At 40.6% G+C, this 26,692-nt stretch overlaps 1 protein-coding gene across 8 annotated transcripts in view; it reads left to right on the forward strand.

Annotated features, from left to right (window-relative positions):
• MAGI3 (membrane associated guanylate kinase, WW and PDZ domain containing 3) overlaps window positions 1-26,692 on the forward strand; it is a 124,388-nt gene that overhangs the window by 25,695 nt on the left and 72,001 nt on the right. For all 8 annotated transcript variants that reach the window (XM_033152973.1, XM_033152974.1, XM_033152977.1 and 5 more), the window contains exon 2: window positions 23,587-23,703. In XM_033152973.1, the coding sequence (XP_033008864.1) occupies window positions 23,587-23,703 (117 nt within the window). The remainder of the gene's footprint in view (window positions 1-23,586; window positions 23,704-26,692) is intronic.

A 26,692-nucleotide genomic window follows, 5' to 3' on the forward strand; every position in this document is an offset into this window, starting at 1 on the left:
CCTCTTTTTGAATTAGTAATTCCTCAGCATTGCTAAAGAGCTCTAGTATGGAAACAACCAAAGTGAATTATTGAATTTCCATTTCAAATAGCTTTGGACGTCTTGTTCCCCCCCCCTAAAAAAAAAAGATCAAATTGTCACTTTTAGGTACAGTAGTGATACCCTTCATTCAGTTCTGCTTTAAATGTAGCTCTTGACTAGCATAGAGATGCACCCAGAATTTGCTATGAAAGTAGCATTTGTTCTGCAATGATGATAAATTGAGGTAATCAACTGAGATGTGTGCTGTTCTTTTCATGAAATGGAAGTACAATAGAGAGAATTACCTTGGAGAAAAATACTTCTATTATTCCTGTATAATACTGTTAATATTGTTTGGAAAATATCGTACTATTGACTTCAGATACCCTTACAGGCTTCTAAAAATTATTCATTTAATATATTTAAATACTGGAAAACATTTTTAATAAATAAATAAATAAAATAAATTCTATAACACCCTTCCTCCAAGGAACACAGGGCAGTTTACTATATAAACCCCCTCCAAAAAACAAAAAACAACAAAGAAGCAAAAATAATAACTCCCCTTCCATTTTAAAAGGCCATAGACTGTTTAATTAGCCAAAGGCCAGGGAAAAGAGGAATGCTTTTGCCTGGCAAATGTAACAAAGGTGCCAGACGAGCCTCCCTAGGGAGAGCATTCCATAAGTGGGGAGCCCACAGAAAAAGGCTGCTCCTGTGTTGCCACCTTTCAGACTCCTCACAAGAAGGACCTCAGTTGATGATTGCCTCAGATGATAATCACAGGGTCCAGGTTAGTTCATAAAGGGAGAGGCATTCCTTGAGGCATAGCGGTCTTGAGGCATTTAACCAGGCAGAGTGCCTTCTTGGTAGTGGCGTCCGCCCTGTGGAACGCCCTCCCACTAGATGTCAAGGAAATAAACAACTATCTGACTTTTAGAAGACATCTGAAGGCAGCCCTGTTTAGGGAAGTGTTGTGATATTTTATCGTATTTTTAATACCCTATTGGAAGTCGCCCAGAGTGGTTGGGGAGGCCCGGCCAGATGGGTGGGGTATAAGTAAGATATTATTATGATTATGATTATGGTTATTATTATTATTATTATTATTATTATGGCTTTATAGATCAAAACCAAATTTTTGAATTGGGTCTGGAAACTAATTGGCAGCCAATGCAGTCAGACCAGGACCGGTATAATATGCTCAGACCAATTTGCCCCAGTGTGTAACCTGGTCACTGAATTCTGCAGCAGCTGAAGTTTCTGAACCATCTTCAGAGGCAGCCCAAGTATAACACATTAACCTTACCTAGAGGTGACGAAAACATTGATGACAAAAGTTAGGCTATCCTTATCTAGTTATGGGTACCGGTACACTTGTGCCACAAGTCGAAGCTAATGAAAGGCACTATGCGCCACCAAGGTCATTTGAGCATCAAGTGACAGCAATTAATCCAGAAGTACCCCCAGAGTATTTCATAGGGAGTATAACCCCATCAAGAGCAGGCAACCTCCGGTCTAGCCATCTGGTCTAGGGAACCACCCACTAACAATGCCTCAGTTTTATTTGGAACGAGCTTCTATTTACTGGTTTTCATCCAGTCCATTACTGAGGCAAGGCAACAGTGTGCCATATCCACTGCCACAGTTGCAGATTTAAAGGAAATGTACAGCTGTGTGTTAAACAGCACAAAATCAAACCCCGAGGAACTCCACATTGAAGGTTCTACAGAGCTAAACAGCAGTACCCAAACATCACCCTCTGGAAGCAACCATCCAAGTTGGATAGGAACTACCTGAAATTTGAGTCTTAAGCACATTTATTTGTATCAATTTTTGGAACCATGTCCAGTAAAGAGTTAACCATTTTTTCCACCACCTATAATTTGTGACACTGGTCACCTATAGTTGAAATTAAGTAGTGAACTACTTTTTTCTGAGGACTATTGACCAAGGCTTCCAGATGTCTATGTACCGTATGTTTTCAGACATGCATATGTTGTTGTTGTTTTTTTACTCTGGACAAACAGTAGTTTGGGCCCAGGTTACATGAAATATCATATTTCTCATATACCAGTAGTTCTCAAAAGGTATGGTATGCCACACTGGTGTGGCAGGAGAGGATGTCATGTGTGGCAGAAAGATTCAAGGACAATCAAAGAAACATTTAAACATTTCATGTAGTATAGTATAGTATAGTATCAATAAAAATTTTTCCCTCTGCAGAATATATATAGATGTCTCTGCAAAATCAAGCACTGCTACCTACGAGTTGTTTCTTTTTGTTTTCCAGTATATTTCTTATCAATAAAAAATTCAGTGTGGCATGAGCAGTTTTTTATTCTGAAGGTTTGGCCCAGAGAAAAAAGTTTGGGAACCACTGCCCTATACAATCCTGCCCAGGTGCTAAAATCCTCAGGTGAGTAGTGGCGGAGGAAGGAGGTGTGGGCCACTCCGGGTGTCATTACTGTGTGTGACAAAATGCCAAAAATATGAGTTTTTAAAAATAATAATAAATAGTGCTCACAAAACTTTTTAGTTCAGTCAACAAACGTAATGAAATGTGGCTGGCACTGGGTGCCACACCACGGGGGCTGGCATTTACCATGGGGCCTGCAGCATGCCCGAGCCACGCATCTCTCCTGGGAGTGACGTGGTGGTTTGGGCGCTTGCAGGTTCTGAAACAGCAGCGCGGGGCTTGCGTCTGCCCTCCACCTCTCCCTCAGCCTTCCTACAGCTGAGGGGGAAGTGGTGGAGAGGCTCCACGTAGTGCGCCCTGCCCCCTGCTGCAGGACGCGCGGGCCGCACCCGGCACCTGAGCGGCTAGCTACGCCACTGCAGGTGAGTACCTTTTTTTGGTCCAGTCAACATCAGAAGCATAGTTGGCTGTGACATGAGAGAAAGCCCATATTGTGGGCTCCCTCTTTGTTATCCTTCCATTAGCAGACTAAGACCTCCTTATTCAGATAAGCCTTTGAAAATTAAAGTGCAGATGGTGCTGATCACTGGACTGTTGGGTTTTTTTTGTCATGGGCTGGAAAATCAATGTGTGCAATGGTAGATATGGATACTGCTGATCTGAATATTAGAATGTCTTTCCCAGGAAATTCAAGTGAGTTTTTCCAGTTCAAAATGGCTAACTGTAGAGTGAATTTCCCCTTTCTCCTTGCTTCCAAGTTCTTTGTTCTGGAAATAACATATACCTGGAAGCAATATCAGTCTACCATCTGCTCCCCCAAACATTGGAACCCAATTTTGGACAGTGAACTGACTTCTGTAATTCTTAACTAATCATGTATGTAAGTACTTGCTGCCTTTTGCCAGCTTAGGCAAGGCAAAGACTGATGCCTTTTCAGCCTTGTACAGAAACCGTCTCTCTGCATTTACAGATGAGAACTGTGAGCATCATTTTCTTTTTAATGCAGTACTGTGATTTTTAAATGGCAAACCTTGTCTAACATGATTTGGTTTTCATACTCAGTATTGACAGATATTTTAGGATTCTTTTCATAAAAGGTTGGTATCCACCGGGGTCTGTAGTGAGAGTTCTGTCTAAGAGTTCTTGGAGCTTTGAGGAAAAGTAAAGAGACTGGGGAGCTTCCCCCACAATGACAAAGCCAGAAATAGCCAAAATGCAAATGGGTTTTGCTAAAACAACTGAAGCCATTGCCCAATCAATGTGATGTTCTATCTAGAAAGCTCTAATATTCCTAGAAAAATTATACATGCAGAGAATTCTTATTCTCTGTGGTGTTTCTCTGTCCCATCACATCTATTCAGGTTACTTCGGAAATATGATGGATTTTAAAAATGAGAGATGTTGGAAAACAGATGTTGTATCACTGTAGTACCCAGCAGTGTACTAACAACTGCTTAGTTAACAGTTTTTGGCAGTCAGGCACACATGTAACACAATAAGCACAGCATGGGGAAATAAAAAGAATTTTCTGAGCTTCAGAACATTGGCAGCAAACATAAAGTCAAACATCTGTGTGGGCAAAGTGCTGATTATGTTAGTCATACGGAGGTCAGAGGGACTGCCATAGAAATTTTTAACCATCTAAGATAAAAATTGTGTTTATTTGAGGTTCCCTTTTATGCTCTTATGTTTATTTGTTAATTGTTAGCAATGTGGTTGATGTTTTGATGTGTGATGTGTATATTTGATAAACAAATAAACATTACAAACTATACATTTTCTTAACTGCTAAATGAGGGTGATTTGTCTAACTTCTAATGTAGCTACGAGGAAATGAAAGGGCAAGAGCCATTTAATGTTTAACTTCACTATTGTAGCAATGCAGTACAAAACACTACGCCTACATGTTTTGTGTGACTGATAGTCATTTATGTTAGCTTCCCTAGTTATAAAATTCAATAAAATGTCATCATATTTACCACTGCTGGCACTATTTGTCTGCATTTTCACCCAAAGCCTTCATTTTCCTCTTAGCTCAGTTGAACTTATGATTAGAATAAAAAATGAGCATCTGTTGGCATCCATTTCACTTTAAAAGAAATTTTTAGAATATATGCTACAATCTTTTTAGTGTTTTGGGGGAATTTTATTTCCATAAGCCTTGAGGGAAAGACAACATGTTCCTCCATTGCGAAGAAGAGAAGAAAACAGGTGTTTCTCTTAGTTTCCTGTTTGCACCTTCTGCAAAAGCCCAGTGTGAGGGCTAACACACTTTGCTTTGTAGAGCAGATGCATAATTAATTAATTTGTATACCAACCTTCATTCATAGATATTAGGGCACTTCACAACATAAAAATATAAGATAAAAACACAAAATACATAATAAAAACAAGAACAAACAAAAAAACCTCCCCCTCCCCGACCCTCAAGTTTACCCTGATGCAGCACCAAGTCATCGTCTTTGGCGACCACTCATAGCCAGTAAAATTGTCTTCCATAAAAATGGTCTTAGTGGTGTGTTCATAAATGACTGTGGAGGCCAATTCTGGACCCACACTTCCTTCCATAGTGGGGGCATAGTTTTCTGGGCAGGAGTTGATCACAGTGAGGATTTGCAAAATGTGCCTTCCTCTTAGCAGTTTCTCGTCCTGAGTTTGTGCTTCTTCAAAGTCCATGACGCCTTCGGTAGAGGCTATTCTCCAAATGGAGTGCCTGGTGCATGCTGCACCAAGTACCCAGGTGGGCATAACTGGGTGAGACCAACTCCATCCTGCTCACCCACCCAGGTCTCAGTGATCAGCCTCCTCAGCCACAATCAGATAATGGATGAGGGAGGTCTTATTCTGACTCTACCTGGCTTTCAACAACAGCAGCTGCAGACCCAAGGACTGGCTAAAAGGACAACAGCAAATCTCCAAGTTGGAAGAGGGGCTGGCACAAGCCACAATCACCAACTGTAGCTGGTATACCAGTTCAATTTCTTTTTGGTGGGGGGGGGGGGACCACTCTTGGCCACTGAAAGTGATTTGGATGTTACAGAGAATATCGTTAGCATACTGGTGACATGCTGCTCCAAATCTCCTAATGACCAATCTCACTAGTTTCAGGTAGGTGCTAAAATCATTAGGAGCAAGATAGTGCCCAAAGGACTCCATAGCACAGATCCTAGGGGGGCAACAAACAGTCCATTGAGAACCACTCTCTCTGAACCTTCATGCATATTGGAACATAACCTCTAAAATACAGGGCCACCAGTTCCCATCCACACAGCTGGTCCAGGAGGATACCATGGTTGAGGATATTGAATGCTGCTGATGTCCTGAGTAAAAGAATTAGTCCTCTATTTATACCTTGTCATATTTACATAAAGGTATACCCCATCCATCCACAAGCTCCCATAATGCCATACAAAATACTAGTACCCATCAAAAATCAAATCCTGTTCCTGTCATAAAGCCTTGAGTTGCTTGGTGCTGATTGTGTAGATAACATGGGTGAGGAAAAAAATGTAATAAGTAGATTGATTATGACAACTGCCATTATTTTATATCTGGTTCTTTGTTTTGTCAGTGGAGTAGATATTATATCTGGAATATATGTCAATAGTTTTTTTCCTTTCATAAAAAAACTTCTAATAAAGTGTGTGTCATGCTCTCCCAATCTTTTTGGTGATAATCTCAATAGACTTGAATACTGAGTGTTTTTTTCCTAGGCTACTACATTTGCTGGTGTTTTTAATGTTCATTTTTAAGTTAGTGGTATTTTTCTTGTATCTTTGAATCATGTTTTTAAACAAGGGTTCACAAATTTTGGCCGGCCTTGCTAGCAAACCAAAGGTTGGTTGTCAGCAGGATGCCCCCTCACCCAATGAGCAGGGATCTTGTCTTGATCTTGTGCTGTAGCTTTGACTGGGAGGGCAGTTCTTCCCAATATTATAAACAAGCCCCGTCCCTCCTCCTCAGGTCACCTTGCAGGTTTTGTGAGGCACAGAGCCAAAATATATCCCAGGCTTCACCCAGATGTGGAAAGGGAAGGGTTTCCAAGAAGGCTCATCTTGCTTGCCAAAGCCTGGCTGGCTCCTTTAGTTGTGTTGATTCTCAAACTTTGTTTTTAAGTAAACAAGTTTGCCTCAGAAAAAGTGGTATGAAATGTTTGAGTTTTTCTGGGGCTTTTTAACACAATCTGAAAGCCTCAACTTTGTCAATATGTATATTATGAGAAAGTGGTGTCTGCTATTTCTCATTCTGTACTCTGTTCAGGCTAAATCTAAGATCTTGGTAATTGCAGATGTGATGGTAAACCTCTGTCTGGATTGTACGGACTACAAATGGGGATTGAACTATTTCATCTTAACTGTCAGGGGCAAGACCATTCTTGGAAGTACAGATTGGAAATAATGAATCTTGGCTTGTACATTAGCACAGGGAAAGGGTGGGGAAGTGTTTATGAAGTCATTCTATCTTTCTCTGAATATTTTGAATTGCTTTCCCATAGCAGCAAATGCTGGTCACAATGCTACTGACTGAATATTACTTTCCATCTGTTCTTCAGAATACTGTTACAACTGCCTCATCTTAAGATAGAAATGGTTCTGCAGCCCTGGCTTTATTTATTTTGTATTTGAAGAAGTCAAATGTCCCTGGCAAGCTTTCATACAGTATTGTAACATCTGTTTGCTTTCTTGACCATAATTTTTCTTTGTGATCTTTGTGTAGTCTCACAGTTAAGTTCTTTGGACTTAAATTATTTAGCCAAGAAGGCAACATTGGTATACCTCTCATCTAGTGAAGGCTTACCTGCACATGCCCTTATGGATGGGTTGTGCACCTTCCAGCGTAGCTTCTCTTCTGACTATCCCTAACATTTTTGATAAAATTTGTGCATCAGATGCAAGTGTTTTCACTGAGATGCTCTTTAACTAGTTTTTTATTATGGATTTTAAAAATATCTTAAAGTAGGAGATATTATTTCCTTTCTCACTTGTAGTAGATGAAAAGTTCTTTTTAAAATAGTGTTTTGGGTGTGTGGATGTGTTTAGAAAGAAGGCCCCCACTTTGGATTGCCATTAATGTTGATTTTTGTGTCCACTACCAAAAGTTAACTAAACCATTTTCAAAACCTGGCTCTGGTTCTCTCTTGGGAGAAGGTTTTACAGGCTACTACTAAGTGTAGATCCTCTCTGAATTCAAGCAAGCTGATGCAAATCCTTGTCTCAATCAGTTTCAGGGTACTCAAAGCTCATACATTAATAAGTCTGAGGCCAAGCCCATATCAAATTAGAGTCATAATTTACAAGTTTTGGGAATTTTGCTCTTTCTTCTGTGGTGACACCTGTGGAGGGAGAGGTACTGTAGACATTTTGAATTCCTGGAAAATACTAGATTTAATTCTTAGAAGTGCTATCTGGAATTTTAGCAATACCAGGGTGTCTTAACTGTCTCAACTACCTTAAAGATAACATGTTTTTGAAGTATATTTGGCATGCTGTGATTTGCTTCTGAAAAAGACACTGTACTTTCTGTATCGTTTAAATATGCTCACGTGAAGAAAGTTCCAGAAGGAATTCAAAGAGAGGTTCATGTTCATATTTACAAAAAAATTATAGAAATGCTTCTGCTGTATATTTTAGTAATAAAGATGTACAGTGTTGCATATAATAATGATAATTATAATAATAATTTTATTATTTATACCCCGCTCATCTGGCTTGGTTTCCCCAGCCACTCTGGGCGGCTTACAGCACATTAAAAAATTGTAAAAATTAGACATTAAAAATTTCCCAATGCACGGTTGTCTTCAGATGTCTTCTAAAAGTCAGATAGTTGTTTATTTCCTTGACATCTGATGGGAGGGCATTCCACAGGGGGGGCACCACCACCGAGAAGGCCCTCTGCCTGGTTCCCTGTAACCTCACTTCTCACGATGAGGGAACCACCAGAAGACCCTCAGAACTGGACCTCAGTGTTCGGGTTGAATGATGGGGGTGCAGACGCTCCTTCAGGTATATAGGACCAATGCCATTTAGGGCTTTAAAGGTCAGCACCTTTAGTCTCACTGCAAGCATAATAAAAGCTGCAACATTTTTGCAGCATCCTAAGCTGAACTTTCAGTGGTATTTTTCTCAGCAAACATCCTGTAGCTGGAACTGAGGAAGTGTAAATTTCTTAATGACTGATATCCAAAATGTTGCAGCATTTTTTCCTCAAAATTGAATTTTACTTTGAATACTGAATAATTTAGGAAAGAAAAAAGTCGCAGTGAAAGTAGCATACAAGTGCAGTATTGATACCTACTACAAACAATTCATTTCTGTGCCAAATATTTTCTAACTTGTGTTTAAATTACAGGTGGGTAGCCGTGCTGGTCTGCCATAGTCGAAACAAAATAGAAAATTCTTTCCAGTAGCACCTTAGAGACCAACTGAGTTTGTTCTTGGTATGAGCTTTCGTGTGCATGCACACTTCTTCAGATACACTGAAACAGAAGTCACCAGATCCTTAAATATAGTGAGGGAGTGGGGAGGGGTATTACTCAGAGGGTGGTGGGAATGGGTGATCAGCTGATAACGGCTGCACTTAGTCTTGCAGGGAAAGGCAAGGTGTGAGATGGCTAAAGATAGCTTTGTTAAGTGTAATGAGATAAGAATCCAATGTCTTTGTTCAGACCAGGTTTCTCCATGGTTCTAAGTTTGGTGATTAGTTGCAATTCAGCCACTTCTCTTTCCAGTCTATTTCTGAAATTTCTTTGTATTAAGACAGCTACTTTGAGATCTTTTATAGAATGTCCTGGGAGATTGAAGTGTTCTCCTACTGGTTTCTCTGTCTTGTGATTCCTGATATCAGATTTATGTCCATTTATCCTTTGGCATAGGGTTTGGCCTGTGTGACCAATATAGAGAGCTGAGGGGCACTGTTGGCATTAAGAGCCGTTAAGAGTCGTCAACAGGTTTTCCACACCTATCAGCTGATCACCCATTCCCACCACCCTCTGAGTAATACCCCTCCCCACTCCCTCACTATATTTAAGGATCTGGTGACTTCTGTTTCAGTGTATCTGAAGAAGTGTGCATGCACACGAAAGCTCATACCAAGAACAAACTCAGTTGGTCTCTAAGGTGCTACTGGAAAGAATTTTCTATTTTGTGTTTAAATGTTTATATAAATTAGAAGTGAGCTTCCATACAGAATATAATCTACCCTGTCTGATCAAACTGCCACTTTGTATGAATTACAGTTTGTATTATTATACAAAAGCTGACATGTGCTTGGTGAAATAACTAATTCAACTTTTAACTTATGACACACCATTTAACTTTGAGCAGGAAGAACTGATCTGTTTTCAATCTATGTCTGCTCTCTCTCTGTCTCTCTCTCTCTGTGTGTGTGTATGTATAGCACTGGGACAAGTTTATAGAGCAATCAGAAACCCCAATCTGCCATGCTGGAGGGGGTTTATGTGCAGCATAGGTGTTCCTCTGTCCAGCTTTATCCAGCAGATATATGAGCTTGGGGCAGGAGTACTGAGGGAGGTTAAACCTTTCCCCCAGCACTATTTTCCATATGAAAACTGGCCCCTGCTGCTATTTGCTTCATTAGAGAAAAATTATGTGCTCTCCCTTGCTGCTGCTATTTGCAACACCAGGAAAATTGACCCAGATGAACTTTGACTGCCATAAGAAACAGCTTTAAACAATCTAAGAAATACACAGATACTGTGTAGGATGAATTTTGTTTAATATGGATATTTGTGTGTGAAATCTCTACTACAGTATATTTTTTCTTGACCTTTCCCCTCCCCGTCCACTCCACTTCTGCCAGTTTTTTTTTTTTTTGTGGGGCAGGGTAGACTTCAAATTAAGTATAGTATGCTTTTAATAGGAAAGGGGTTCTGTAATTCAAAAGCCTTTAGGGAAATTTTAGAAAAATGATGTTTAACCAAAGCAAAATAGAATTTAGTAGAAGACTGATAACTGCTTGAATTCGAGCTGCTTAAATCCAAAGACTGTTTGAAATCCAGTCTTCTAGAGCACTGACTCCCAAACTGTTTCCCCAATAGACCACTTGAAAATAACTGATGAACTCTGCGGACTACTTTATTATTTTTCTGTCTGTTATAACAATTGCATTGCATTGTGCAATATGTGATTTTTAATTGCATTTTATTGCTTCTTTCATTTTTTATATATTGTATTTTCTCACATTACACTGTGCATTCCATAGAATTCAAATTGTAATACAATACAAGCAGTAAAATATAATTACAATTAAATATGAATATATAATGAGGAAATGCCACAAACCACCTGAATGAAGCTCATGAACCACTGGTGGTCCACAGACCACAATTAGAGATGCTGTATTCTAGAGCTTATATTGCATTGATTTGCAGTGACTGAAATGCAAATAAGTTTGGGAGGGTTTTTTGTTTTGTTTCCACTAGGGTGCTTTGGCAAAGAGTGAATTTTAACACATTTCCATCACAATAAAATATTTATGGGCACAAGCTGTGTGTGCCTAAGGCAGCAGTACAGAGGATGAAAGAAAATACCATTAGAACTGCCATTAGGCATCCAACCATGTATTACAACTAAAGTTTTTGTAAAGTTTTGCTACTGCTATGTTTAGGAAAATTAAAAAAATAATAATCAGTATATCTCTTAGTGATTAACTCTATCTGGATCTTTTGAGAAATAAGCACCTAACCAGATACAAACTGTGCTAAACAATTCCAAAGCACTATCCTTTAGAACAACGATGGCTAACCTTTGGCCCTCTGGATGTTGCCAAATTATAGCTCCCATCCCTGGCCATTGGACATGTTATCTGGGGCTGATGGAAGCATCTGGAGGACCACAGGTTAGCCACCTCTGCTTTAGAAGCTTTCATGTCACCAGCAAACTGTTTCTTCCCCACAAACCCCAGTACACTTCACTTTAGTTATTAACAGCTTATTCAGCCCTGAGAGAAAGCACTTTATTGTTGCCTAGCAACTAAAAAGTCCTCTTGTTCCGAGGAAACCTAGACGTTTCCTTACCTTCTCCAATAAAAATTGTCTGCATCTAGGGAGACTGCCAGTTGAGTACTGATGAGGACCCACAACCTAGGAGGTGTAGAAGACAAAAGCAAGGAGACTGGTGATAATTTGAGAGTTTGTAAGAGGAGAGGAAGGATTCTGTGGATGGTAGCCTGGACTCTTTTTCAGGACACCTTACTGAAAATTATTATTATTGTGATACAGAAGTTAATAATAAGTAGCAGTCCATTTTTATCTCCTTTTGTTTTATTTACTTAAATTACCGTACTTCGCTTAAATCTTTAACAACAATCTTTGAGTTAGTTAACTACTAGCTTCTACATGTTTCTAATCAATGTATTTTGCTTTTGTGTTTGTTGTGTATTGAGCTGCTCTTTTGGAGAAATATAAAATAAAATAATTGATATAAATGGGGGGGGGAATTCCAGAGGGGTAGTTGCCCAGTTCTCTAAATTTATATTCTACCTACCTGAACTTCATAGTGAGTTTACATAATATATGTAAACTGGTGGCCAGTTGTCTGGTTTGAGGCGCTTATATTTGTGAGCTCCGCTTCTAAGCATTTATCTCCAAGGTCACCCAGTGAATCCACATAATTACACATCCCCTGCACCACCTCCCACCGGGGGACACACTTCAGAATGATATTCTTCCACTTTGGAAAGTCTGTTATAACCACTAGATGCCACTGTAGTGCACACAGTGACAAAATACAAGCATTAAAAAACCATAGCTTCCAAAAGGCTGCTTTCCCATGCAGAATTCTCTGAGAGGAGCACAAGTAAGGAGTAGGAACAACTACTAATTTCAAATTGTGGATGTTTAAATAAGTGTGTTAATACAAATTTTCACCAATGTAGAATACAAATTATGGAAAGAAACCATCTTTGTACAAACTTACCTTTAGGGTTAGACAGTTTTGAGGTACCTGTTTCAGCCATGACAAAGAAAACTGCTCTGAAAGGATCATATTATGCAGGGAATTCACTTAGCTATTATTCTAAGTTCTTAACAGACGATGGTAGTGAGATGGTTTCTGAGATCCTTATGAGATTGAGTAGTTTCCCACTTCCATGGCAAACTTATTTGAAGTATCTCTTCCAGAAAGGGAGGTGAAAAGGGTTGTACTGTGTGTCCTTAAAGAGCATCTAGGAATGTGTACATAGCAGCTGGTGAATGCATGTACATACTATACTCAGAGCAAGGATCATGATGTAGCAAAAGAGTTGGAGCTGCAAAAGAGACTGCCTAGTCTGGATCTGGGAAAGCAGCCAGCTGGGACCAGGTACCTCTTTTTGTACAAGGCTGCTTAGTGGGTGACATTGGTATCTGAGAAATTTCTGTGATATGCCCAGATTATGGAACCTCCTTCTAAGGACGATCTGCCTGGTGCACTTTGGACACTAGACAAAATTTCTCCTCAAACCATTGGTAAATGTAATTTACTGAATGTCACATATTTTCTTTGCCTCTAATATGTTTGTGTTACTGCCTTAGGGAGTCTTCTGCTATTCCTGTTTTATCTATATATATAAAATCGTTCAAGTTGGATGTTTGTTAACGATTGCCTTTCTCCGTAACCCCTTGATAGATTCCATTCAAATTTGGACACAATGTTCCATGGCCATATGGGAGTGATCATATGTACTTACATTGTACAAATACCACACCTTTCCCAGGTTAAAATGTGATTTTGTGCAAAAAGCGCCCTCCAGTGGACGTTAAACAGCACAGCACACCATACCCATTTCCAACCCCTCCTCCTCCTCTTCCGACGTCACTGCCACCATCCAATCGACAGGCAGACCGGCTGCAAATGCTGCTTCTGCCTCCGCCGGCGGGTATAGAGCCACAATGGGCGGAATCGCCATTTTCGCGGTTTGCGGCGCTGCCTCGACCGGGTGTAGAGAGAGGCCGGACGACAACACCGCTACTCACATTTGGGGCCTCGCCTCGCCTGGCTCCAGAGTGAGGCGCCTGAAAATGGGGCCTCGCCCAGCTCCAGAGCGAGGCCACCTGAAAATGCTAATTGCTCTGCTTCCAAGTTCCTGAAGCCGCCTCCCAACGGCTGCAGAGCTAGGCCGCATCTGACATTTGCAGGACTGTACAGCCCGGTTGGAAAGCCAGGCCGGCCGCAAAGACCGAGTTTGTCCTTGGTGGGTTTCAGACGCCACCTCCAGCAGCTGCAGAACGAAGCCACGCCATAGCCATGCTGGCTGGAAACGTCCCGTCCACCATTTGTGGGGGTGGCCGGACCGGCTGAAAAGCCAAAGCGCCAGCAAACACCACGTTTGCCTTTTGTGGGAGATGGCAGCTACAGAGCGAAGCCGCAGCAGAGCCATACTGTATCTTACTTTTCCATTTCACCAAATCAGCCACAGCAAGGCGTGGCCGGGTCAGCTAGTAATTATATATAATGGAAACTTCTTTTCACTTAATAACTCTATGGTGATATTATTGTCTATATTGGCGGTGAGAGTAGGACACAATTCCCACTGCCATTTGTCCAGGCTGCCAGTAAAAGGTACTCTGCCACTGTTTTTTTCAGTAATTGAGGCACTCTATTGTAGCTGGGTATCAATCCTTTCTTTGTTCCCTTACTTCCTTTACTTACACTTGCCATCTCCTACCCACAAGGGAGCTTGCTGCAGACTTCAGATTGTCAGGGAGGAAATATTTATGAAACATTAATAGAATAGGCCTACAGTGCTTCTGTGAAAGCCAACCAGATTTCTACCCCACCAGTCTCCCTTCCCCCATTGGCAAGTGTACTTGAGAAACATGAGGGAATTTGCAAGGAGGGTTGGCAGTCAGCAAGCTGATTTTGAGTTGAGTCCAGAGTTGATTGATTTGAGAGTTTGAATTTGCCCTTCTGATCCAATTGCTTCCTTGCAAATAATATGAAATTTAAAACAGATTATCTCTATATATAACAACACTGCTAATTTGAAAGACACTGTTTTGTTGGTATATTTTTACTCATTCATTTCTTTTGCCTGGTTTTTTATCAGGCAGTTGGTTTGTTTGTGTCTTTATTTTTAATAGCTGCTACATTTGCAATTGTTGCTGATATTCAAGCAATCTGTAACTCTTAATAAGTCAATGTTGGGTTTTTTGCCTGCAGTTGTATATTAAGTTGAACACCTCATTGGCCACAGTTGCATGTCAAACTAACTAAACCATGGCTTAATGTGAATGCACTGGCTCCCAAGGGACCCCAGCTAAGCCAGGGTTTGATTTAGTGTTATATTAGCCTTTGTTGTCTATACACTACAATAGTACAGGGGTTCTAGTCCAAACCCTTGCTGATGAAGGAATTTAATAAAGTTGGCTGATCACTTTTGAATACAATTCTCTAATTTTAATTCTATGATTCTAAACCAGAGTATTAAACCAGACTCATACTCCGTTTCATAGAAATTTTCTGTAGCTGAAATCTGTTTTAAATGTGCATGAATCTGTTTAAATCCTTATTAGCGTTTACGCTAGCATAACTTTGGTTGTGTTTTGATGTTGGGTTCTGAATGTCATTTGTAGCAACTTCCCTGTAACTCTACTGTGATGCTAATTCTGATCTAACATTGGTAGATTAATTAATTCTACCAGTATAATGAAGGGAGGGGGAGAGAAAAATCTGACAATTTATTTCTTAATTGAAACTGCTTGCCCTAGTGTTATATAAGCTTATTGTGCTGTAAATTCCATTTCTAGGAGAAACTTAAAAAGTAAGAAACTGGTATTAAGTGCCAGACTATGCTAAGTGGGAGAAGAAAGTCACCTACACATCAGAGGAGGTGCTTGTAGCCCCTTAAGCAATACTTAAAGGTTCAGCAGTCTTTTTTAAGTTAAGGTTTTTTAGGATTTGTTTAGTGAAATTGGAAATGGGTCAAGGTGAGTGAAGAATGAAAATGTATAGCTGCTATAGTCTTGCATTCTGTGGCAGCTAAAAGTGAAAGGATCAATACATAATTTACGCGTGGCACAAGGGTAAGACATTTATATAATAGTCTATGGCTGGGCTTCTTGCACCTTTTGTAAAGCACCTGAAGGGGTCATCCTGAAAGAGAATGCATTGATAAATGACATTGATCTGCCAGTATTGTATTTCTTATGTTCTTAAGACATAAGCGACAGCAGTGGTGTCAGGTTTTAACAATGTATTTAGTTCATCAAGCATAGTTTTGACGCGCTTCTCTGTGAAGAGTGGTTGTGCAGTATGCTCCTTACAAACAAATCTTAAGTAAACGGAAAATATTCCTGATTGCAAAGTTTCATGAAGCTAATAAATTTGCAGTTAATAACTATGCAATTATCTAGTTATGTATGACATCTTCCTCTTAATTTTAGTAACTTGAGAGTCCTCGGTCTGCATGAATTAAAGATTCATAATGGATATGTGACTTCTATTTGCTTGAGCTTTTTCATGCTCTGATAGTACTTAGGATGCAGCTAGATATGGTGTAGGACAGGGGTCAGCAACCTAAGGCCCATGGCCAGTAGCGGCCTGCAGAGGTTGTTTGACTGGCCTATGAGCTGCCCCCGAACCGAGTTGCCCGCTCATGTGCTGCGCTAAACCGGTGCAGCACAGCATGGGGACTCACTTCCGCGGCACCGGAAATCGCGTCTTTGCAGATGCTGAAAATCGCACATGCGATCCAGCCTACGGAGGGATTTCCGCGGGACCAATCCGGCCCAGGCAAGATAAGCCTTGCCAACCCCTTGTGTCGGAGATACCTTATAAGAATTGCCTGTGACTTTAAAATATATAACTAGTAACTATTTAGGAAGGACACTGTATTGAGACTGTGGCACTGGGGGGATGAATTAACCCCTTTCCCCATACCGGTATCCCTGATTTGCAGCCACCATTCAGAATTCCTTTTTGCATCATGTGGGAGATGTAAGAATAGTTGCTTGATATCTGTAAGCAATTTTGACAGTAGGATATTTTTTCAGAGACTAATGAATGCAAAAGGGTCTCCCCCTCACCCAGCACCGTTGTTTTGATTTGATTCCTCTCCCCTGGCAGGTGGTATAATTTTTTTTAAAAAAATGTGGGCAATGTTAACCTTGCATCACACTTTGTTTGGCTTTTAGACTCCCTAAATAAAACATTTAACAATTCAATGCAGAACTATTAGAATGAATGGTAAAGGGCAGATTGAAAAGGGTACACAGCACACACATTGTGTCAAAGTTTGTGATGGACATTCCCCTATAAAGTTAGCTGATAAAATTCTTTATTAGGTCTTGTTTAGACTTAAATGATAACATTCTTGATAATTCCACATCTTCCACCAATGAGCCCCACAGATCTCCTTTTTCTATTTGTGCTGAAGATTACTTCATATCATATATATGTGTGTGTGTGTGTGTGTGTGTGTGTGTGTGGATTTGTCCAAACAATATGCATTATAGCTACTGGACTATACCTGTAGTGCTTGGATTCAGAGATTCTCATCTTCCTGATGGAATGAGTTTTTTCTCTGTAGCTTGAAGTGAATCTTTAGATCCATCCGTGGGTGTAGCCAGAATTTATATTAGTGGGGCAGGATCAATGTTAGGGGAGGAAGAACTGAGCTATCTGCGACATGATTGGTCAGTTAATTAAATATTATTTATTTATTTATTTATTTACTTGATTTGGGGGGACAGCTTCTTTCCTGCCCTCCCCTGTACCACATGTGTTGGGAACCTTTTTGAGCCTTCTGGGCAGGCTTCCAGGAGCAATGTGCTGGTGGGTGGGTCCCAGAGACAAAAGTGGGCAGAGCAGTGAACATTAATTTTACCTTTCCATAGTACAGTACCGTAGTTTCTACATGCCCTCCACCCTCCATTCAGGGAAGCTGGAGATTTTACTGTACACATTCCAGCCAAATGAAAACAGAAAACAGGGGTGCAAAGCAGAGCCAGTGAAGACTATGACCAGAGGAGAGGGGATGTGGCCACTGGAATAGAGAGTTCTTCCCTTGCTTAGTGCCATGAGAATGAGTTACATCCTGTTCCCCTCTCTTGGCACTAATGCAAGAAGATCACAGCCTTCTGCCTCATCTAAACTTGAACAAGCTGCAGTTAATCTTAACTACGGTTACTAGGAATAATAGTTTGAAGTTGGCTTGTTTCCACTAACCATAGTTAAAATTAACCTTAGTTTGTCTGGGCTGATAGACATAGAAAACTGGTTAATCTAATGTAAACTAAAGCTTTCATTCTCATCCTCATAGCTACACTGGAAGAGGGTGGGCACAAATCCAAGGCTAGTTACAGCTCATTAATGTAATAATAAGTTGTGATTTGCTAATGTGTCTAAACCAGCCTTTTCTATATATATTTTGTATGCAAAAACATATTTTTTTTGGAACTTGGATTTTAATGAAACATAGTTTATGTCCTCTTTAGTTAATAGCTTGGCATTGTAAGATCCACTTGATAATGGATGTTGTGGACTGATTGTGGTTGAAAAGTAGTTTTTCCTGTCTTTGAATCCTGTCTACGGTAATTCACACACAACTGTCAGCATCGTAGCATGCTCTCTCGCTGTCAAATACTATAGCTTTGCTTCAACAGGACATGCTCAGAACCGTCACATGCTAATTTCATAAAGTAGAACTAGAGTTGTAGTAGTTGTCAAATAAAGGAGAACTTTTGACCTTTTATTCCCTTAATTCTTGAAACACATTAATCTAAACACCTTTTTAATTAATATTTTGGTAAGAGATTCAAAACAAGCCTATTTCCTGCATGTACTGTTGAGTTCTAAACTCAGGATAATGACTTTGTGCGACCTACTTCTCACAATATGGTTATTATTCAGCATTTAGCTTGTCATTACATAAAGGCAACTGGTGCATAATTGAATGGACTCGGTAGCATATGTAATCTGAGTTGTGTTTATACAAAGCAAAGATGACAAAAAAAACTTTTCTGCAAGGTTTTGGTATGGATTACCGAAATAAAATGCTTTACCATTCTAAAAGTGTTAAGGAATTAAAAAGCTGTGCGTTTAAAAAACCTTAAATGTCTTTTAAAAATTAACTCTATAAAAACCAAGAGTGTTATGGCACAGCAAACTGCAGCAATTGCTTTAGCAGCAGCAGTATTGATTGAGGCAATGTAGCTCCTGATTTGTTAACCTTTTTCTTTCTTCAGAATTTTTGTAAATTCCCACCCAATTTGAGTCATGTCCAAGGCGCTAAACTGTGATGACTCTTCATAAAAGAGACAGTGCTGGAGTCATTTGGATGCTCCAAAATGAAAGAGTCACTTTGCATAGGAGTTTTATCCTGGACCCATTTGCTACAAATGCTTATAAGAATCTGAGTTACCGTATATACGTGAGTATAAGCCGACTTTTTCAGCCCATTTTTTGGGCTGAAAAAGCCGCCCTCGGCTTATACTCAGGTGAAGCGGGCGGCTGCAAAGGGACAAGCGGCAAGAAAGGGATCCTTTCTTGCTGCTTGTCTCCCCTGCCCTGCCGATCCCCCATCTGTGCCTGCTCTCTGATCCCTCGTCCTGTGCCTGCTCTGTGCGAGGATCGCCTCCTCCTCCTCCTCCCGTCCCTTCTCCCCGAAGGGGAACAGAGGTAGCGACGGGGGCAGCGGGAGCAGGACAAGTATCGAGCAGGCGCGCGAGCCGGCTCAGCCCCAGAGAGCCTGTTGCTTTTGCCCCCATCCCATCCCAGCTCAGTCCGCCATAGAAACTGCCCACCCTGAAACTACCCACCCCTGAAACCTTCCCAGAATCTGCTCCCTTAATTCCTCCCTGAATATGCCCCCTCCCCCTGAGCCCTCCCTGTAAAGAGACCCTTTCTTTCCAAGCCTTCCCTCTTAACCCCTGCCCATCCCAGCTCTGCCCACTGTAGAAACTGCGCTGAGACTCTATGATCCTGTGCCTGCTCTACCCCTGCCCATCCCAGCTCTGCCCACTGTAGAAACTGCGCTGAGACTCTATGATCCTGTGCCTGCTCTACCCCTGCCCATCCCAGCTCTGCCCACTGTAGAAACTGCGCTGAGACTCTATGATCCTGTGCCTGCTCTACCCCTGCCCATCCCAGCTCTGCCCACTGTAGAAACTGCGCTGAGACTCTATGATCCTGTGCCTGCTCTGCGCAACGCATCGGGGAGGGAAAAGTGGGGAGAAAGTGCTCCTCGATGCTTTTCCTCTCCTATGCCTTGCACAGAGCAGTCACTGCTCTGTGCGAGGATCGCCTCCTCCTCCTCCTCCCGTCCCTTCTCCCCGAAGGGGAACAGAGGTAGCGACGGGGGCAGCGGGAGCAGGAGGAGAAGTATCGAGCAGGCGCGCGAGCCGGCTCAGCCCCAGAGAGCCTGTTGCTTTTGCCCCCATCCCATCCCAGCTCAGTCCGCCATAGAAACTGCCCACCCTGAAACAACCCCTGAAACCTTCCCAGAATCTGCTCCCTTAATTCCTCCCTGAATATGCCCCCTCCCCCTGAGCCCTCCCTGTAAAGAGACCCTTTCTTTCCAAGCCTTCCCTCTTAACCCCTTCCCCCATCCCAGCTCAGCCCACCCTAGAAACTACCCACCCTGAAACTTTCCCAGAATATGCCCCCTTGCCCTTGATGCCCTCCCTAAATATGCCCCAACCACCCCTGAAACATTCCCAGAATCAACCCCCTTCCCCCTTAATCCATTCCAGAATCTCCCCCCTTAATTCCTCCCTGAATATGCCCCCTCCCCCTGAGCCCTCCCTGTAAAGAGACCCTTTCTTTCCAAGCCTTCCCTCTTAACCCCTGCCCATCCCAGCTCTGCCCACCCTAGAAACTGCCCACCCTGAAACTTTCCCAGAATATGCCCCCTTGCCTCTCATGCCCTCCCTAAATATGCCCCACCCACCCTGAAACCTACCCAGAATCTGCCCCCTTCCCCCTTAATCCATTCCAGAATATTCCCCTTGCCCCCTGAAATGTACCCACAATATGCCCCCTTACCCCCTGAGCCCTCCCTGTAAGAGACCCTTTCTTTCCAAGCCTTTTATTGGTATTTATTTTTATTTTTGAAATTTACCAGTAGCTGCTGCATTTCCCACCCTCGGCTTATACTTAAGTCAATAAGTTTTCCCAGTTTTTTGTGGTCAAATAAGGTGCCTCGGCTTATATTTGCGTCGGCTTATACTCACGTATATACGGTAATATCATTAAGGCAGATGAACTTTTTGTGGATTAAAAAAATAATGCTTTGGACCAGCTACAAAGGCTGTTCCTGCTGCTGAAGGCACATAGAATGTTTTTCATCTTAGGGAAATCTTAATGTGAGTGTTTTTATTACGGTAGGTTGCTAATATGGATTTAGAATGCTATATGGGGTATGATGAAATATTTATATTTTAACCATACACTTCACCAAAAAAAGTCTCCCATAGTGGCTTACAATAATAAAAAATAAGATGATCCCTGCCCTCAGGCTTAAAACCTAATAAAAAAAACACAGCACAAAAGGAAGAAGTGAAAAAGCAAACTCAGGCAGTGCATTCATTCTTTTAGTTACAAAATTCTTAAATCTAGCCAGGAGGGACAAAGCAAGCTTCCTGCAGTTACTCCCTCTCTGACTAATAGATGGGACAAGGTTGCCCCTTGGCCCTCTGACTGAGGACAGCATGTGTCGCCCTTCAGATCTGTAGACTATGTTCTGGATAGGTTTACACTCCCCGTGAAAGAGCAGGTACATGGATTGGAAGTTCTGCTCTATTCATCACTTTCTCTGTATGATGGTGGCAGTTGCTAGGAATGGCTTTTTAAAAAAGTTTTCTTTCCTAGGGCTTTGGGGTGCTGTTTCTGAGTCTGTTACCTCCAGACTAGATTATTACAATGTTACCTATGTGGGTGTTTTTGAGTGTGCTTTTGAGTGTGTGTGTGTGTGTGTGTGTGTGTGTGTGAGAGAGAGAGAGAGAGAGAGAGAGAGAGAGAGAGAGAGAGAGAGATGAGTCACTGTGCTCAATTTGGCCACACCAGCTGTTGGCATATGGCCCTTGGAGGGTTTACCAAGCGGAAGCACAGTTTGGGGCCTGAAAAGGTTAGTAAGGTTAGTCACCTCAGGCCTAAATTATGAAAATGTGCATTATTTCCTCTCGCTAAGATTAAACTTGACACAGCACACTCAGGCCACTACACTGCACTAACTCTGGTTATTATTACCCAGTTAGCACTTAACACTAAGCCATAATGTTTGGTTTAGTAAGCCATTGTATTTTGTAGGTATTTTATATTTTATGTGAACAGCCCTGAGACCTTTGGGTATAGGGCAGTATCGAAATAAATAATTGTTATGTATTGAAGTTCTCACACTAGGCCACTAGGAGTGTGTATATAGTTCATTCTGCTGCAGTTCTCACTCAGGTCCGCACAAGCAAATGAGGGATTGAAAGTGACATTCAGGGATTGGGTAACTACAGAAAGTTGTTACTGTTGCTTGTAGCTGAGTTCTATATAAGCAGGCTGCTGAGCCATTCAGTTCAGTTCTGTTCCAGCCTGAGAATAAACAGAGCTGCTTGGAGAATCACTGTGTCGTCTGCTATGTCCATCCACTATTTAATAATAATAATAATAATAATAATAATAATAATAATAATAATAATAATAATAATAATAGCTGCATGCTGGTACACACAGTCGAAGCACTTCTACCTTGCATGCATAGGGACACAATATGGGTAGAAGTTTTAGCATGATGCCTTAAACCATGGGCTGCTCTTGTTTAGCAACTTTAGTTTGTTAGGGTAAAAAAAACTTGATACCAAGTTTGAACATTGCACTAAGATTTCTCTGCAATGGTTTGTTTATACTATTCAAGAGAGGATCAAAGCAAGAGTTTTTTGGGCTGTATGCACTACCACACAGCTCATGCATGGTATAACCTACTAAACAACACTTCGTTGTGTAGCTTTATTTGCAAATACAGCTAAAATGGACTGTACAGAAAAGACAGAAAATATTCTTATATAAGACTAAGCACTAAACCTTGTTTAAAGTCCCTGAAGCAGCTAATTATTTTACTGTTCTCAAGCTGCTTTCAGATGTTTTATTTCCCTTCACTGTCTTGTCTGCTTTTCTTCTGTTTCCCTTCAGGGTTTTATTGTAACAGCTTTTGTTGTTCCTGAATTATCCTTAGAAAATGGCTGCACCCTACGAAGCAGAACACTTGGAAATTGATTTTTCTATCCACAGGGTTTGAGTTGGGGTTTTTTTGGTGGTTGTTTTTTTTTAGAGTATAGAATATTCTATCGCAGTTCCCTTTTTTAGTTTGCAAGAATAGGGAATATGCTGTAAATCAACCTGCACCTCCATGTTTTATTTTGTACACACACAGTTGAACTGTTTACAAAGCTGCATATGCCCTAGCAAAATGTCCTAATACTGAACTGTAACAAATTTGTATATCTGACAAGGAGATGGATGAACCACTTGAGCAAATGTTGACAAATCAGTCTTTTAGTAGCCAGTAAACATAAGAAAATCTCTGTCTTTTGTTGAAATACTTACATTTATTATTATTATTATTTTAGCAGGCACTTGGTTTACTTCCGCTATGAGAGAGATAATAGATAGATAGATAGATAGATAGATGGGCTAGGCTCCATCTATTGCCACATTTGCTTGAGACGCTCATGCAAGTCTGAACCTGTTTCCATGTTTGGGAACAACAGATGGCAGGAGGAATGATGATGATGATTTTATCATTTATACCCTGCCCACCTGGCTGGGTCTTCCCAGCCATTCTGGGCAGCCCACAGCACATAAAAATTGTAAAATGTTAGACATTTAAATTATCCCAATACAGTTTGCTGCTAGGGGAATGCTTCCTTCTACAGTATAGTGCCAACTCTCTCTGTCCACTACAGCTGTTTTAGATAGAAGATGGGAATTTCGAGAGCCACAGGTTCCCCATCTGCCACAGGGAGTATGGCTATTGATATCTGCAGAAGCATGGTTGGTTGCACCTACATTGAAAGTGTTGGTGTTTCCATTTATTTTGTTCATGAAGTCTCTTCTATCGGAGAAGTGCTTTCTTATAAATTATTGGTCCTTGGTGTTTTAATGTAATTCATTAGTAGAATTACAGATTACAGTATTCTAAGATGCTCTGTTCTTGTCTTACAGGCAAAGTCATCAACAAAGATTTGCGTCACTATCTAAGTCTGCAGTTCCAGAAAGGTTCGATTGATCATAAACTACAGCAGGTGATCAGAGATAATCTCTACTTAAGAACAATCCCATGTAAGTGTTTTAATGTACCGACATAACTATTTTGTTAAACATTCAATATCTGAAATGAACTCCATAAAGAATACATACCATATGTATAGGCCGCAGCCATCTTATTCAACAGTATGAAATGAAATGAAAAGGTAATAGGTTTATTTGTTTTAAGGTATTTGTATACCACCTCTTTCTGAACCTGTTTCCATTTTTTTAAGCCATTGAAAATTATTAAATATATAAATATAAAAAAGCTGGATCTTTATCTCCACCACTTCCTCTTAGCCAAGTTTGAGAGATGGGCTTATTTATCTGCAATGCTGAAGTATCTTGGCTTTCTATCTCACCCACTATTTCTTTATTAGTCTTTTCTTATTAAACCATTTCTTATGCCATTCTTAGACTTTCTCTGTGTGTAAAATAACAAACAAATGTTAATAACAAGAACAATATGCTATATTAGACCAGACAGTTTCCATACTTGCATCTTTCTTAATCAGCATTTCTCTTCTAGTTCTTCATTGTAATAGATTATGGTAAACACAAGAAACTTGACCTTAGCTTACTTTTGTAGCTATGTGAAACTTTGAAAAGAATGTTTATATACAGGTTTGCTTAAATAGCTTCCATATTCCATTTATTCCAGTAACATAAAATATAGTGCCCTTCTCTACCCAGACACTTATTTTGTTTAAGCTCCGTTGGTAGCAAGTTTTGTTTTTTAATTGATTTTTTAGACTTTCACAAATCATTAATACATTAAGGAGGAAAAAATCAAAATGAATGACATATTATGGACATCTAATATAAAACAATAAAATTGCTACGTAAGTCTCCTTCATAGTACCTAATAATCTATGAGGTTGTATCAATATCCCGCATGCACAATTTTAAAAGAGATTATTCTCTGACTTTAATATTGGTTAACTTGCTCATGAATGTGGTTTCTAAAACTCCTGAGAATTTTCAGTTTCTACTGGCAAGCCAGGATTTTCCCCATTTATAGGTTAAGGCAATCCTTACTGTCATGAGATGGGTAATTATTTCTAAAACATCTCATAATACTGTGGATCTTGCATAACAACAACATAAAAAACCTGCCTTTAGGTCATTTGGAATGGTATTCCTATGAAGTTCCAATATTAATTTCCAAAATACTACATTATTAATACTTCCTCCAAATAGGATAAACTGCATTTTTCCATGTATAAGACTAGGTTTTTTCCCTAAAAAATAATGTCCGAAATTTGGGGTCGTCTTATACACGGGGGCCATCTCCCCCCAGTTTCTTAAATTAGAGTCCCCCCAAATAGGGGTTGTCTTATACATGGAGGCGTCTTATAGATGGAAAAATACGATATGTCTCTCCCAGACATGTCTTCAAAGAATGTCATCAGGACCTGCATAGATTTTGCTTGCTCTACACAGAACCAAATACTATTTAGATAGTGGGTGATATCCAACTAAGTCATAGTCATTTGTCTGAGTAAACTAAATGTATATTGGCCTCAAAGTAATATTTTGAATGTGCTGTGTTTTGGAAGCCTAACTTTAAACTATGTGAATGTTTTGAATTAGTTCATTGAACTGGAAAAAACCTTGAGGCTGTGTTTTAAGTTTGTTCTTCAAATACTTCCCCTCAGTTCCGAAATCTCAGTAGATCAAAAGACTTATATTAATAGATGCAGGTGAGAAGCATGACAAAACACGAAAGGAAAGTCAATTTTGCCCAAACTGCAATATTATTGAGGTAATAAATTGTATTGGAAAATTGTATACAGAAAATCTTTTTTTAATCCACCCTGGTTATAAAATTGCTATTTACTGGATTGAGCTGAAGGACATTCAGTGAACAGGGTGATGTCTCCCTCTGGATGTGGTAGGCAGGGTCTTCAAAGTCTTTTGCCTCCTCTTCCTGCAGGTTCTTCCTCCCTCCAGCTGGTTAGCACAGGTCTTTTTGCTTTCCGTTGATAATTTTCCTTCTTCCTTTGTTTTTTGGTCTCCTTAATCTCCTTGTTCATCACTTCCTTTCCTTTGTGTGCTCTTTTTTTTTTTAAAGAAAGCTTATTATATCTTCGCCCTTTGTCCTTGCCCCAATTCCCATTCAGCCATATATTCCTAGGGTAGCTTTCAGTTGCCAAGGAGTGACTGTCTCCCACAAATGCTTACCATCAGACTCTGTTATACCGCTACAAAAAAAACCAACAGCCCATACTTCCCTGTAAAGTCCTTTTTACAAATGTGACAAAGCACCTCAATAAGAGTTGGCCGGTCTTATAAGTGACACAGGTAACCTCCGTGTTTTTGGTACTTAAAGGTAAAGGTAAAGGGACCCCTGACCATCAGGTCCAGTCGTGTCCGACTCTGGGGTTGCGGCGCTCATCTCGCTCTATAGGCCGAGGGAGCCGGCGTTTGTCCGTAGACAGCTTCCGGGTCATGTGGCCAGCATGACAAAGCTGCTTCTGGCGAACCAGGGCAGCGCACGGAAACGCCGTTTACCTTCCCGCTGGAGCGGTCCCTATTTATCTACTTGCACTTTGACATGCTTTCGAACTGCTAGGTGGGCAGGAGCTGGGACCTAGACCTCTCCAAATAGGTTAATTTCCCTAAATAGATGGCAATAAGATTTTAATCAGATGTTTACATTTTACTTTTGATTACACAAATAATTTATGCTGAAGTATAATGTCCTAACATGTTAATGCTTATGCTGATAATTGCCTAAATATTGGTCAGGTGTGACTGCTATTGCTAATGTAGTCAATACAGCACTGCACATAAACAAGAGGAAAGTAATGACAGGCTTGGAAGAGACTTCCAGCTAGAGGGGGCAACATAACTGAAACTGAAATTTGAGGTACTTTTGCCCTTGCTAAAGCATGACATCAAAAGCTCCTGCAGTCAGAAATGCTATATCTGTTCACAGCAAAAAGTGTGATGGAATGTAACTGGATGCACCAGCAATAAAATTATATACGGTAAATCCAATAGGCTGGTTCCTAAACAA

Source organism: Lacerta agilis, chromosome 6 (assembly GCF_009819535.1).
Source record: "Lacerta agilis isolate rLacAgi1 chromosome 6, rLacAgi1.pri, whole genome shotgun sequence".
NCBI lineage: Eukaryota > Metazoa > Chordata > Lepidosauria > Squamata > Lacertidae > Lacerta > Lacerta agilis.